This window comes from Crinia signifera, chromosome 19 (genome assembly GCF_055691185.1).
Source record: "Crinia signifera chromosome 19, ASM5569118v1, whole genome shotgun sequence".
In the NCBI taxonomy this organism is placed as follows: domain Eukaryota; kingdom Metazoa; phylum Chordata; class Amphibia; order Anura; family Myobatrachidae; genus Crinia; species Crinia signifera.
The window spans coordinates 129,617,155-129,632,117 of NC_139226.1; the positions used below are offsets into that span (position 1 = coordinate 129,617,155).

Here is a 14,963-nt window from a genome sequence, read left to right on the forward strand (position 1 = left end):
CAATTTTTTGTATTGATTTTCTTTAGGACTGATCGGGATTTGTTTTGATACCATAGACCAGTATATACAAACATGGTAGAACATGTAAACACCTAATCCAATACTAGGGAGGGGGTATCCAATTATTCCAGATTAAAATTTGCCTATTTTTGTCAGGCCGTTCTATTAGATCATCCATGTGGGTGAATTCCTCAACACTGTTTATTTCTGAAATCTCTATTTAAGAACTGCAGTTTTAAAAGTCCTCTTAGTATATCAAGTGGTAAAGGCTACAATCCTTAATGCCGGCGATTTAATTAGCATTGCGGGGATGTGTTTCCCAGGTGACTAATGCTGAGACTAATACCCAGGGTTTAGTCCGTGTAGATTCCAATTCTCATGGTAATAACGCACGCAGTAGGATCGCGCCTGGCCCTGAGGCACAACTTTGATTTCTTCAGGATGCGAGCAGAAACCCGCTAGTCATGGGCTTACAACAGGAGCAATTGCATAGCTCCAAGCACTTTGATGAAACCATTTTTTTTTAGGGAAAACAAGGAATTCTGATATCAAGAACAGGATTTCAGAAAAGACTCATCGGAAAATGGAAAATTGACTCTTTCCGGAGTCTGCAAAGGCAGAGCAAATTATTTCTACTCGTTAATCCGCTTTCAATCGCAGTAACTAAGGCCTTATACAATGATAGCCCTCATCATTTACTGTAGGGGTGATTGCAGAAGTCATCTAGCACCCAGATAATTGTACAGTGTAGATAATTGTAGCGCATTGCAGCGACTGACCGTTAATTGTCAGCTGTCAACAATTTGAAAATATCCATCACGTCAGAAGGATTCAATTACTAGCTACCTGCGTCTGGCAGTGTGTGCGCTGTTATGGAAGACAACCCGACATTCCCTTTGTCATGGGAGGGATCCTATGACAGAGGGAACATTGCCCTTAGTTTTCTGCAAGGTGACAACAGCAAACTGCATTGCATTCTGGGGCTTGGTACATATGGGGAATCCATCCAAAGACCAACAACTTCAGTTTTCAGAATTTTGGCTGCAATTTCACTTTTTAGTACATCCCATCAATAGAGATATTAAGGACAGGGTCACTGGTGGTTCTGAGTATTTGAACACACACTACCGTTGTAGACCATTTGTTTTTAGGATGTAGTACACCATTTTTGTTTTCCTTTTGTTTAATATATTTTTTAATAATTTGACTACAGGGGATATATATCAAGGAGAAAGACTCATGAACTTTCTTTTCATATACTAGTTTTAAGTATGTTATGGATACGGCTTAGGAATGACCATCGAACATCAATGGTCTATAAGGTTTTTGGTGCTAGAAGCGCTAGGTGAAATGTCAAAATGTAAATATAAATAAAATGACATAAACTAATATAGATAAACAGAAATAAAATAGAAAGTGTATAAATGTGAAAAATTAAAAGGTTAATTTGCAATGTTTACACTCCCTTGGAGTGGTGGAGTGTCCGTCCCCTATCTCTCCCTGCTACGCGGCTGTGTTATCCTTAAGCCGCGTCTCCGTTCTCCGGTCCTGGAGATTGACAACGGGGATTCAAGCGGATCTTCTGCCGGAGATTGTTCTCGCGGCAATGTGCTTGCGCCGCAGTTCCTGCTGCAGCGGGGTTCACCGTGGTGCTGGATAATGAGGCTAAGCCGGCGTACCTTTTAGTCTAGGTGGGCGCTGCTGATGGCGGGGCACTTTCTTCAGCTGTATTTCCCCCGTCGGAAATAGCGGCGGGGATTGAATATCCCCCTTAGTGAGCACAATTAGTGACCATGTTTTCTTTTATTAGTATAGTGTTGCATAATTGACAATATATACATTTTTATAACCTTTCATTATTTTGTTGTAATAAGATATTTGTTACTGTGAGTGAAACATGAGTGCATGTTAACCCTGTTTGGTGGAAAATATAGCATTCCCTCAGATGGACATATTTCTAAATAGGGAGGCATCTAAGCTATGGACAGGTAAGTATAATCGGTACTTGTTTCCTAGCACGGCGCCCGTCGCGTCCCATCGCATACCATAACTTAAGGTATGCGATGAGACCCGACAGACCCGATTTTCGGGCTTCAAAGACGGTTTTTGTACAATTAAAAAATCGATCGCATGCCATTATAATGGCATGCGATGCGACGCGACCGACCTGATTTTTACATTGGACCCAATGTAAAAATGGTCCCTGAGACCCGATTTTACATTGAACCCAATGTTAAATGCCCCCCACACCAGATTTTTAATTGTATACCCACCCTGATGGTTCATTATTATGTCAAATACCCCCCACCCCCAATGTTAACGCAACGCCACGATCAATGTCAACCCAAAGCGTGGCGAGTGCAGCGGTACGCATCCTCTGACCTTTTCATACCCCCACTATCCACGTCGGCGTGGAGTTTAATCTATATAGTGTGGCGAGCGCACGCATAATACATGTGAAGTAATGTGCGGGGCTCGCTGCGCTCGCCACACTATATAAAATCAACTCCACACCGACGTGGATAGTGCAGGTATGAAAAGGTCGGAGTTAGCGTTCATCGTGGCGTTAACAATGGGGGGGGGGCATTTGACATAGTAATTACCCATCAGGGTGGGTATACAATTAAAAATTGGGTCTGGGGGGGCATTTAACATTGTAATCAGCCATCAGGGTGGCCGTACAATTAAAAATCTGGTCGAATCGGTCGCATCGCATGCGATGCGACCGATTTTTCAGACCCAATGTCATACAATTGAAATATGTGGTGCCGTGCTAGGAAACAAGTACCGTATACTTACCTTCCCCTAACCACAACTTGCCCCGCTGGTGCATAATCCTAACCTTCCTACCCTGCAGCCTAAACCTTTTCATCCCCTTCTAAGTGCCTAACCCACCTTCACTGCACCCTAGTCCTAAAATCCTAGACAAGAAAAGTGTGAAATACTGTAGTCCTTAAATCTCCCCACTTCTACAGTGTGACCTTAAGCCTCCTACAAGTGCCTAACACAGGGGTGACCAAACCTGTCCTCAAGGTGCATGTTTTCCGGGCAACCTGTGGATCTATAGTAGGAATGAATGCAGCATGTTTTCAAATGTGACAGTTAGTAATGACTACAGCTGTGCACCAGCTGTGTGATCTGGGTCATGTGACAGTTAGTAATGACTACAGCTGTGCACCAGCTAGGTGATCTGGGTCATGTGACAGTTAGTAATGACTACAGCTGTGCACCAGCTAGGTGATCTGGGTCATGTGACAGTTAGTAATGACTACAGCTGTGCACCAGCTAGGTGATCTGGGTCATGTGACAGTTAGTAATGACTACAGCTGTGCACCAGCTAGGTGATCTGGGTCATGTGACAGTTAGTAATGACTACAGCTGTGCACCAGCTAGGTGATCTGGGTCATGTGACAGTTAGTAATGACTACAGCTGTGCACCAGCTAGGTGATCTGGGTCATGTGACAGTTAGTTAGTAATGACTACAGCTGTGCAGCAGCTAGGTGACCTGGAAAACGTGGACCGTTGGTAAATCTCGAGGACCGGTTTGGCCAGCCCTGGCCTAACACTAACCCGCCTTGCATACTTATGTGTGGTATGAGAACAGTCAAGATTTCAGCGCCGGCATCCTCATCAATGTGGCCACAAGTCAGGATGGCGGCTGTGCCGGCATCTCCTCACAAAGCTGCACACGCATTTTGCAAAAGCTAAATCTGACTTAAATAATTGTTAGCACGCCGGTGAGACAGCTGCTTGTACTACCACTGAATTCTACCTAAAGTCTGCCATTGTTTCATCTACAAACCTAAATCCTAAACTACAGTATATCTATACCACCTCTTCCACAGTAAGTGACAGCTGTTGTCATGTTCTAAGTCCTTTCTTTGATGGCACCATTCCCTCTCCCACTTTTACGGCCTCGATACTCACCCAGCCATTGTGTGGACCACTCATCACGTCCTTTTCATATTTACAGCTCAAATTCTAAAGCCTTGTTGAATAATATCAAAATGGTCATGGAAATGTACTCAACCCTGCGTAGTTTGTACGTGAGGCCCTCATGTACAATGATTCTCTGACCTATTGTGACTTTTATTTATTTTTTGTACCCAGTGTGACTTGGCTTCTGCATTACATCACTTAGACCCTGCTATTTACGAATATATTTAGAAGCAGGACCGCAGCTGATACATGTACGATCAGTCCCCTCGCTTTAACCTTCCAGAGCTTTAGACCCGGCTGTGCATGCTAATTCTGTGTTGTTTTTGTTTAAAGTTAGTCCTGGAGCGTCCCTTGGCCCTTCCTGACATTGCACACGTTTCCGGTAGTCGCAGTGTAAGCTGATGAGATGTGACAGAACTGGCACTTGGTATGAGACCTTTCTGCTTGTGTTCATGGTTTGCTGCATTTCATCTCTTTCAGGAGACAGGGCTCCACTGGTTCCTGGTTCGACCAAATCGATTTAACTGCTGCTGAGCTAATGTGGAAAGGAGTTCTGAGAGCTGCGTATCCCGACCTAAGAAGCATGGGCTGGGGAGCCGTACCTGCTCTGCCATGCTTCCAGCCTAAGGTGCGGTACTTGTAAAATACATTACATTATGCATTCTCCCTGCTGACGGATTTATGTGTTTTGGAACCTCCTCCAGTGATGCTGTGGAAATCTTTAACCCCTTGGTTATGTGTATGAGGATTGCCTGAGGGTAACCTGAAAGAAAGGAACCCGGGTCTCTTTGCTTCATCCTCCTCTTTTTTTTTTTTTTTTTTGTACAGTTTCAAAGAAAACACATTTTACTTTGAGATTTCGTGTAATGCTGGGTACACAGTGCACACAATACAGTGATGCGTCAGCCCTGAGCACAGCCGATGCCCGATACATCTCCAGATATATTGGTGTATCTAGCTGTACTTACAGGAGCCGCCTGTCCACTTACTGCAGGGGCTACTAATAAATAGCATCTCTACTGGGTACATTAAAATTGCCGCCCAGTTGTGATGTAAAACAGATGATTGGTTTGTTTCTATGCACTTACCAATTGCTAGATGGGCTGGCCAGATGTGCAGAAGAGGACTAAGACCTCATGGGCCCTAAGCAAAACAGAGTTGGAGCTCCATTTCCTGATATCCCAAGTCAGTCGCTGTATGCCAAATTCTGCCCACATGTGACTGGATACCATACAAAATAACATATTGTAAAATGATGCCAAGTTTAATAAGTATACCCCTTTATGATTCACGAACTTGTAAAGCCCCAGCTGTGCTTATTGGAGGTTATGTTTATTTCCTTGTGTGGACATTTATTGAAGCCACAAGAAATATATATATATATATATATATATATCGAGGGAGACTGTGGTGGCACTCCGTGTTGTCACCACTGAGCGTGGTTGCTGTGGCAAGCTCCGGTGCCCTCCTAGATGAGCGTGCAAGGACGCACTGAACAATAGATACACTGGGGGCGGCGGCACTCGGAAATAAAGACAGTAGACGGCAGCTCTTGTGACCGACGTTTCAAAAGCGCTGTGGCTTTTTTTTATCAAGGTGCTGTAATAGTGAGAACTATTCTCACTATTACAGCACCTTGATAAAAAAAGCCACAGCGCTTTTGAAACGTCGGTCACAAGAGCTGCCGTCTACTGTCTTTATTTCCGAGTGCCGCCGCCCCCAGTGTATCTAATATATATATATATATATATGCTGTTATCTCCTAGAAACCTCAGTAGTGACTCTACACTTGTGTGGGGGACGCAGTTAACATCCTGGCCGGATACGATTTCAGCAGTCAGTCTACCGATGCCGGTATCTCGTCTTGCGGCCACAAGATCGGCGCTGGAACCCCGACATCGATGAGGATGCCAATGTCGAAATCCCACTTGCCGGCATCCCAAATATAGCTATGTGGGGAGGGTTAGGTAAAGGCAGTGTGTAGGGTCATTGTTCGGCATGTACAAGGGGCGAGTTTGAAATGGAGGGGGGTAAGATACGTTTGGGCTGCGTGAGAGAGCCAAGGAGAGGGTAAGTATAATTTCCGGACCCCATTGGGATTCCCTCTATCGGTATGCGGGCATCTGTACTCTGACTTCCGGCAGCCTGACTGCTGGTCATTCTTACGTATTTCCTGTGTGGACATTTTTTTTATTATTTTATTAGTCTGAAATCCAGAATGTGACACTTTATCCAGTGCTGAGGTGTTGAAATAATATATTGTGGATCGATAGACATCGGATTAAATTGTAACTATGTATTAAGTGCTTCTGCTCAGGGATTTAGCTTGTAGATGACGGACACTCTAGGAACGTGGTTATCACCTGAACAGATTGTGAAGATGTTCTATTAAAATAAAAAAAAATAAAAAAACCGATTCCATTTTTCCATTCTCGCTATAGTTGATTGCAAATAAAAGGCTGTTTCACAAAATACTGTAGTTAAATAACAATTTATATGGTGGGGGGCGTGGCTTGGCAGCCATCTTAGGCAGCGGCTTTCCATCTGAGCTCCGGAGGACGCTGTAAAAACGAACAGCTTACCCGACACCAAGGCACCTCTAGACGCACCAGCCGCCGTCGGAACACCGCCTGACCCGCCCGAGCTAGTTTGCAGAGCCGGGGAGGGAATATTTCCCCTCCTGCAGGCTGCGACGCTTGAGGCCTGCCAGTAGCGCCCGCCATCTTGGAAGGCGCAGCCCAGTCTGAACGCGCTGAGACGGACTCCCCTCATCCCAACAAAAGCCTAGAACACCTAAACAGCTTCCATCTGGGATTAAAGCAACCACCTGGACCCTCAGCAGTGCCAGACAGATACAGCCAAGGTACTGTACGATACCCCTATCACAGCTGGAAGGGGCAGGGACACTAGCACACAACCAGATATCCCAGAACCAGGAAATATAAAGGCTCCCTGTTGCATAGTGAGACTTAACGAGAGGGGTGTCATAATCAGTGATTAAGTGAAAAGGAGAACTATACCTCTTGTCCTTATAGGCTTAACTTCTCCCACAGTTCCAGTCCTGCAAAACTCCCTGCAATAATAAAGCAGGCAGCAAAAATAAATCAGCACAAAAACTCATAAGCAGAAAAGATCACTGCCTGCAGCATAGAAGGACAACAGGGACTGACTGGCACCATAACCTGACACAAGCCTGTGAGACACAATTAAAGGTCCAGCACTAATCCCCATAAATAAGGGTGATCTTTAGAATATAAGTACTATAATACAGTCATGGACTAAGTAACAACTTACCAAGCTCCCGCTCGGATAAGGCCACGGCTCTATATAGAGCACAACACTGACACCGACTGAAACCTGTATAATTCAAACCCCTCAAACGATATCGAAATGGACAGAATTAAATCTACCCCACTGCCTCAGCGCTCAGCACAACAGAGCGGGATACAGGTAAAAAGAGGCCCTGGGAGTTCAAAAACCTCTGAATCAGAGACACACCTTCCTGCACAGAAAAAAGCAACCCCAGATAATCAAGAGGAAGAGACAGACTTCCCGCAATCCCCTAACCTTGTACCCTTAACATATGATGACATGGTAGACGCGATTACGTCCACGATGGCTCCCCTGTTAGCCAAAGCAGTGAGCGATATCACATCCCAACTACAAAGCCTTACTCACAGGGTGGACATTGTGGAGAATAATGTAGGGGCCATTGCACATGATTTAGCTGGAGCCATGTGTGAGATAAAAAGGCTTGAGAAAGAAAATTACAACATCACTAACAAGCTGGAAGAAATTGAAAATCGCTCTAGAAGGAGTAATTTGAGATTAATAGGGCTACCAGAATCTCTCAAGGGCCCGGCCCTTGATCTTTTCGTAGGAGACACACTCCCGCAACTGCTCAATGTGAAAGAAGAGTGTTCGTCGATGGTTATTGAGAGAGTGCACAGATTGGGCCCCCCCCCACGCCCTGGAGATACTAGGCCCAGAGTATTAATATTTAAATGTTTAAGCTATGTCCATAAAATGACCTTATGGAGGGCTTCAAGGAAAATTCCAAATCTAAAATGGGAAGGCAACAATCTAAGACTGTTTCAAGACTTCTCGGCAGAAGTTACTAAGGCCCGTAAAATTTTTTCACCTATATGCAGCAGATTGGTTGCCGAGAAAGTTAAATTCGCTTTACTCTATCCTGCTAAATTGAGAATTTTTCACATGGACAAACAATGGGATTTTACCTCGCCAGCGGACGCAATTGATTTTCTACGGAGCAAAATTCACCACAATGGGGAAAATATCTCTGACACTCCCTGAAGCTCAAAAAGAGAGTGAGAGTATCCTTTAAATTCCCGAGGTCAACCCGTTAAAAATGGACATTACCATAAGATATGTTCTTCTTCTAGTGGGTCTAAAAGATTGTTAATAGAGTAAAAATGTTATAATATACTTCTACCGTAGACAGGAAAATATATGTTTCCATTTCCATAACTCTCATTCCCCCTCTGGCACCATTTGATCCTATCTTTTCTCTAGGATCTACCCCCTTCTTACTAAACTACCCTCTCCCATCTATCTCCCAATTATCCTCACCCCCCCCACTTCCATCATCATATTCATCATCATATCCATATATATGGTTCAGAAGGTTAAATGTATTCATTCTAGTTTAAAGGCCGATCCGGAGGGAGCTTAACTCGGATCTAAATGATAAAGTGTGCAGGTCACACAAACGTTATATTTCTACTGCAGTTACTGGGCTGCAGCCAGACATTTGGCAACGGAAAGAGTAGTAGCTCGAATATCGAGCTCAAAATGTTTAAATGTATCTATATTGTGTTTTGTTGTCTTGTCTTCCCCCCCCTTTTGTATCTTCCTTCTCCTAAATGCAGTGACGATCCTGATATCAAAAGAACTCATCGGATCAGGCATGTCGGCGTGTTATTCCACCCTTTTTGCATGAAATGGCAGAACTGAAAATTGGATCCCTCAATGTGGGCGGTTTCAATTCCCCAGCTAAAAGGCGTAAGATATTAGTTTATGGGAATAAATTGAAATTGGACATCATGTATATTCAAGAGGCACATCTTATACCCGCTGAGATGGTCAAGTTACAAATGTTAGGTTGGAAAATGATAGCTGCTGCAAGTTATAATTCAAAAGCGAGAGGGGTAGTAATATTAATCAAAAGGAACATCCCATATGAATTAGTTAAAAAAATAGAAGACCCAGAGGGAAGATATGTAATAGCCCAGATATCCCTGAATTCGCACTTGTACACCCTTTGTAATGTATATGCCCCCACGATATACAAAAAGTCCTTTTATCAAAGCTTAATAAGGAACTTAACCCCATATATAGACACGAAGATGATTCTTTGTGGAGACCTAAACCTTACTTCTGACATTTATTTAGATAGATCAAATCACAACACACGTGCAGCAACATTACCTAAACTAGGAGTTCCACAATTGGCATCAACACTAAGACTTATGGATATATGGAGGGTGTTGAATCCCACAGCAAGAGAATATACATGCCAGTCGGCGGCACATCGCACATTCTCAAGGATCGATTATGCAATGGGGTCGGAGGCCTTGCTCCCGAGAGTCACAGCCACTGAAATTGAGCCAATTGTAGTCTCCGATCACTCGCTTGTGTGGTTCAAAATATTAATCTCTGATGAACCTTCCGGTAGATCCACCTGGCGGTTCCCAAATCACCTTATCACATCTACTATGTTTAAAGAAAAAATGAAGAAAGACTGGAGAGAATATTGTCTCAACAACCAGTCACATGCTGAGTCCGACCCCGCTCTGTTTTGGATCGCTGCGAAAGCAGTATTAAGAGGAAACATTTTATCATATGTAGCTAAACTAAATAAGGATTATGCATCAACTTTTTTAAAGCTTCAACAGAAAGTAACGCAAGTATATATAAATTATCAACAAAACCCCAATACCACAAATCACCAAGCTTATAGAACAGCTAATATGCATCTGAATGAATACCTGCACAATAGAGGCAATAAATACCTGTATAGTATTAACTATCGCTACCATAGTTTCGGAAACAAGACGGGTAAGCTATTAACAAATATGCTTAATGGAACTAGGAGCCCGGCTACAGTTAGTCCCCTCAGATTAGCAGACGGGACAATGACTACATCTAACGCACAAATAGTCCAAGTTCTAAAGGACTTTTATTCAAACTTATATTCCCATATGCCTGCCTCCAATTTAAATGAGAAAGCCCAGGAAAACGTCTCTACCTTACTATATTCAAAAATCAAGTTCCCAAAACTTCCCACGGACAAAACTACTCCACTTTTAGAACCCATAACAACGGAGGAAGTCGCACGGGTGATTAAAAATCTAAAAAAGGGTAAAGCACCGGGCCCTGACGGATTTGGAAATAGTTTTTATAAATTAATGGAAAATCAAATACTTCAACCCCTCACTAAGGCCCTTAATCATATATTACAAACTAAATCCCTACCCTCCCTTTTTAATGCAGCATTCATCAAAACCCTTCCGAAACCAGGAAGAGACTTGACCAACCCAGGATCGTATAGACCGATCTCTTTGTTGAATTCCGATTATAAGATTTTAGCTAAGATTTTAACAGACAGACTTAAACCCTTAATGCCTTTAATTATACATCCTGACCAGTCGGGGTTTATAATGGGAAGGCATTCAGTTGTAAATGTCCGTAAAGCAATAACAGTTATACAGAAAATGCAAAATAGTAAGGACTTCCTTCCACCAGGCATTATAATGTCTATTGATGCAGAGAAGGCCTTTGACCTTGTTCTATGGCCTCATCTGCACAAAACAATGGAACTTTTTGGTCTACCTGCGGAATTTATCAGCTACATCAAATTACTTTACAAAGAACCGGTCTCTCAAATAGTAAGCAATGGGCAGATATCAGACTATTTTCATTTGCTTAAGGGTACCAGGCAGGGATGCCCTTTATCTCCCCTTTTGTTCGCTATGGCCATAGAGCCACTAGCTCTTCTTTTACGTCAAGCTAAAGAATTTACAGGTATTTTTATTAATAGATTAGAACTAAAACTGTCACTATTTGCTGACGATATGATCCTGTATATCACTAAACCTCAATCGTCAATACCTGCTATCTTATCTCTGATCCAAGAATTTAGCCAAATATCGGGGTATAAAATTAATGTGGACAAGACTGAACTATTACTTATAGGGAACTATACAGCAGATCTGTCCAAAGACCCCATCTTTAACAAATTTAAAATAGCCCAATCACAGATAAAATATTTAGGGGTGAATATTACAAATAAAACGGAAAACTTATATAAAGCTAATTATTTACAAATTATATCTAAAACCTTAACACTCTTAGAAACGTGGAATCAAATACCTCTCTCACTGCTCGGCAGAGCAGCGGTAATCAAGTCTATTGTATTCCCCAAAATTTTTTATTTTATTCAACTCCTACCTTTGGCCTTGAAACAGGTAGACATACAAAAAATAAATTCATCTTTCTCGAAATACCTGTGGAAAGGCAAAAAGGCAAGGATCGCTTTGAAGAGGTTAACATTATCTAAGGCGCAGGGAGGGCTACGAATTCCAGACTTCAGATCATACACGGCCTCGGTCTTATTTAGATATGCAGGCGACTGGTTGCTGGAACACTCTGTCTATACCGACAATGAGCTTGATTGCGCAAATTTCTACCCATTCTCCCCAGCAGCTTTATTACATCAGAAGCGTGCAGATATCCCAAAAGCAATATTAAATAATATCATGTTTAAAGATACATACCTAAATTGGATCTACCTAAATAAAAAACTTAAACGAGATCCACGTACCTCTCCTTATATTCCGCTCTGGGGAAACCCTGGTTTTCCCCCTTCCCTTTCGAATGCTACAATTCTGAAATGGAAACAAAGTGGCTTGTCTCTCGTGACCAAGGTCTTCGACCCAGGCGGCGGGATTATGCCTTTCAACATTTTAGCACAAATGTATGCGCTACCGAACTCACAATTCTATCTTTATCTCCAAGTAAGACATTACGCACAAACTCTAAACCTAAAAACAAATAATAACTCCCCCCCCCACCCAATCCTCCATATTTTACATTACAGAACGACAGGGAAATACAAGTTAAGCTTATTATATCCCCATTTAATAGAAGCCAACTTCCCCTTTGAAAACCAAATTAAAAATCTAACAAATAAATGGCAACCTGATATTGCCTCCACAATAGAATATCCGGAAAAACTCATCGAAAATTATTGTTCACTAACCAAATATCTGACTTCGGCGTATCTCCAGGAAACACACCTAAAATTTATACACAAATCCTACATATCTCCAGCCCAAAGGAAATACATGGTAGTGGATGACCCAGGACACTGTTACAAATGCTCAATGAGCAATGCTAAATTTATTCACTGCTTTTGGGAGTGCTCAAAAGTACGCAGATTCTGGAATAAAACCATAATCTATACCAATTCTATACTACAAACCTCGCTAAAAGCAACACCTGAAGTCTGCCTACTCTTGAAGCTTCAATCAGAAAATGAAAATCCCATTAGCTCACAGAACACCCCTATACTTATTCTAATCTTTACCCTAGCGAAGAAATTAATTTTAAAATATTGGATAAAAAAGAAAGCACCCAGTATTCAAGAGTTGAAATCTTTATTGCTTCAATATTTATATTTCGACTTAAAATCTATTATTGTACAAGAAAGCAGTTCTATTCATAAATTCCAAACAAAATGGCATAACTACATAATATCATTAGATCAAGAGTCCAGATTTACTATTTTAAATTACTTCGAAACTTCTTCTTGGAGCAGAGTTAACCCGCTGATATCGGAAGGTCTTGCAGAGAATAGAACCCATCAAATACCCTCTTCATCGGTCCTTTAACAGAAGTTTAAATTAGGGAACTGGAAACTGGCCATATAGACTTCAAAAGTAGTGGATCTCCCCCGTTGAAGGGAATCTGAACGAAAAGAAGAAGACACGCCGACATGACTGAAACAAATATGTCTGAAACAAACATGACTGAAACAAACATACCTGATACGAAATAGTTAAATTTTACGGCATGCGCATAAAAGATATATGAATAAAAGAACACTGCACCCCTTACCCTCTCCCCCTCCTCCCCCTCCTCCTCTCTGTCTATGTCTTTATATAATTTGTTAGAACAAATAAATATATTTGTTAGTAATTAGATAAAAGTTGGTTAAAGATATACAAGCTTAGTTAAAACTAGGGAGCTGAACGTTTCTCTAACTTTCGGGAAAGACTATGTCACAAAGAAATACAACAGCTCATAGATAGATAGGAAAGTTAGAATTACTTCAAATGTTTGATAAGCAAGGGGTTCACATAATGTTCTTAATATGTGTCAAGAAGAAACAGAGAAAATGACATAAAAATACATACCTAGAATGTATTTTATTGTATCCTATTGTATCCTATTGTGAAACTAATGCTTGAGAATGAACACAAATATATTATTATATGCTTTGTTATATTATGCTCAAAAATCCAATAAAAAGTCTTTTAAAAAAAAAAAAAAAAAAAAAAAAAAAAACAATTTATATGGTACTAAATGGCCTCCAGCTGTATTGGCACATTTTTTTTGTTGTTGCAAATTTGCCCCGTTTTTAAGTTCAATTTATTTTTCTTATTATTCTGGTGAGGAGGGTAATATCTCTTAAGTTTTGCTTTTTTTTTTTTTTTTTTTTTACTGTTTCTATGGCTATGGTGCTTTTATTGAGAAAGCAGTGCCTTCGTTTGTTCTTTTGGGTGGGATACATAATACTTGGGGAGCATTGAATGGTACCAGCTGCCGAATTAAAGTCTTAAAACTTCGCCAATCTACAGTCTTTGGATTCTTGGACTGGAAACAATGTGGTTTATTTGAGTTTAGTTTTGTGTCCTTGTATTAATCAGTATATTGGATTGGACATCCTACTGGCTGAATACTGTTCATGTTAGAATACCGTATGTACACTCCGACATTTGCAGTGTGTGTGTGTTTTTACTATGGCAAATGAAAAACTCAAGTAAAAAATACACAGAAACGACATTATGTCCACATGTTTTTTGTATGGTGCTGTTTTATATGTGGGTTTCAAATAGGCATCTGTAGAAAGTTTGAATTTGTCATGTATTAGCTAAACGTATTATGGAAAACTTGTGAACTGCATATGTTTGCATTGAACTTTCATAGTGAACTGCGTTTACCAGTAGCAGGCTAGAATTGATGGAAGTGTTAAAAGAAATAAGTGGTAGCATTTTTATTTATTTGTGTACAGTATGTACATGCAGCTTACAGATGTCCTCATACATCTAGCCTCAATACGCCATGCTCTGAGCAAGATGCGTTTTTATTAGAGAACCGCCAGGTACCATGTATGTCTGACATCAAGCGTCTTTTTTTCTACTATCCCCATGGCAGCCATGACCATGGGATATTCCCCTCCTCCTAGTCAGACAGGATATTTTCCTGGGACCGCTCTCCTTGGGTATAATAGCCCCCTACCTCCTTCTCCCCTGTGTCTTTTTCTCCTGTCTCCGTTCTAGTCAGGACAGAGTAGGGTTGTTACTTTTATTTCAAGCAGGGTTACCGCTATCCAGCAGGAGCTGGCTGGGGTGGCTCCCTGGGGAGAAGAGAGTGCAGGAGGAGTGTGGCCTTTAAAGAGATTCCTACCTCCTTGCATTTAAAAAAAAGTTACCTGCCGTAAGTTATGACTCGGGTAAGGATTACCCTAGTTATGGTCCTGAGTGCCTGGATGCTTTGACCCCCGTTACGCCTGCCAGGGTCATCCTGGGTTGGGGGCTGGCAGTGGCGGTGCTGTACACCCGGAAACTGCGGGAAGCAGCAGAGAATAATTTCTCCTGGCAGGAGCTGGAAGCCGTGTGCGCCTTCACTTACGCCTGGCGCTTCTTAAAGTGCGCCGCATAATGTGTACCCCCAGAAACCCGGCAGGGAATATTAGTTCCGCTCGGCTACCCTGATTATT

At 41.8% G+C, this 14,963-nt stretch overlaps 1 protein-coding gene across 2 annotated transcripts in view; it reads left to right on the plus strand.

The window, feature by feature from the left end:
- The window catches only part of FAAP20 (FA core complex associated protein 20), a 36,014-nt gene that overhangs the window by 16,166 nt on the left and 4,885 nt on the right, over positions 1-14,963 (plus strand). For both annotated transcript variants that reach the window (XM_083163332.1, XM_083163331.1), the window contains exon 2: positions 4,421-4,568. In XM_083163332.1, the coding sequence (XP_083019458.1) occupies positions 4,479-4,568 (90 nt within the window). In that variant the 5' untranslated portion in view covers positions 4,421-4,478. The remainder of the gene's footprint in view (positions 1-4,420; positions 4,569-14,963) is intronic.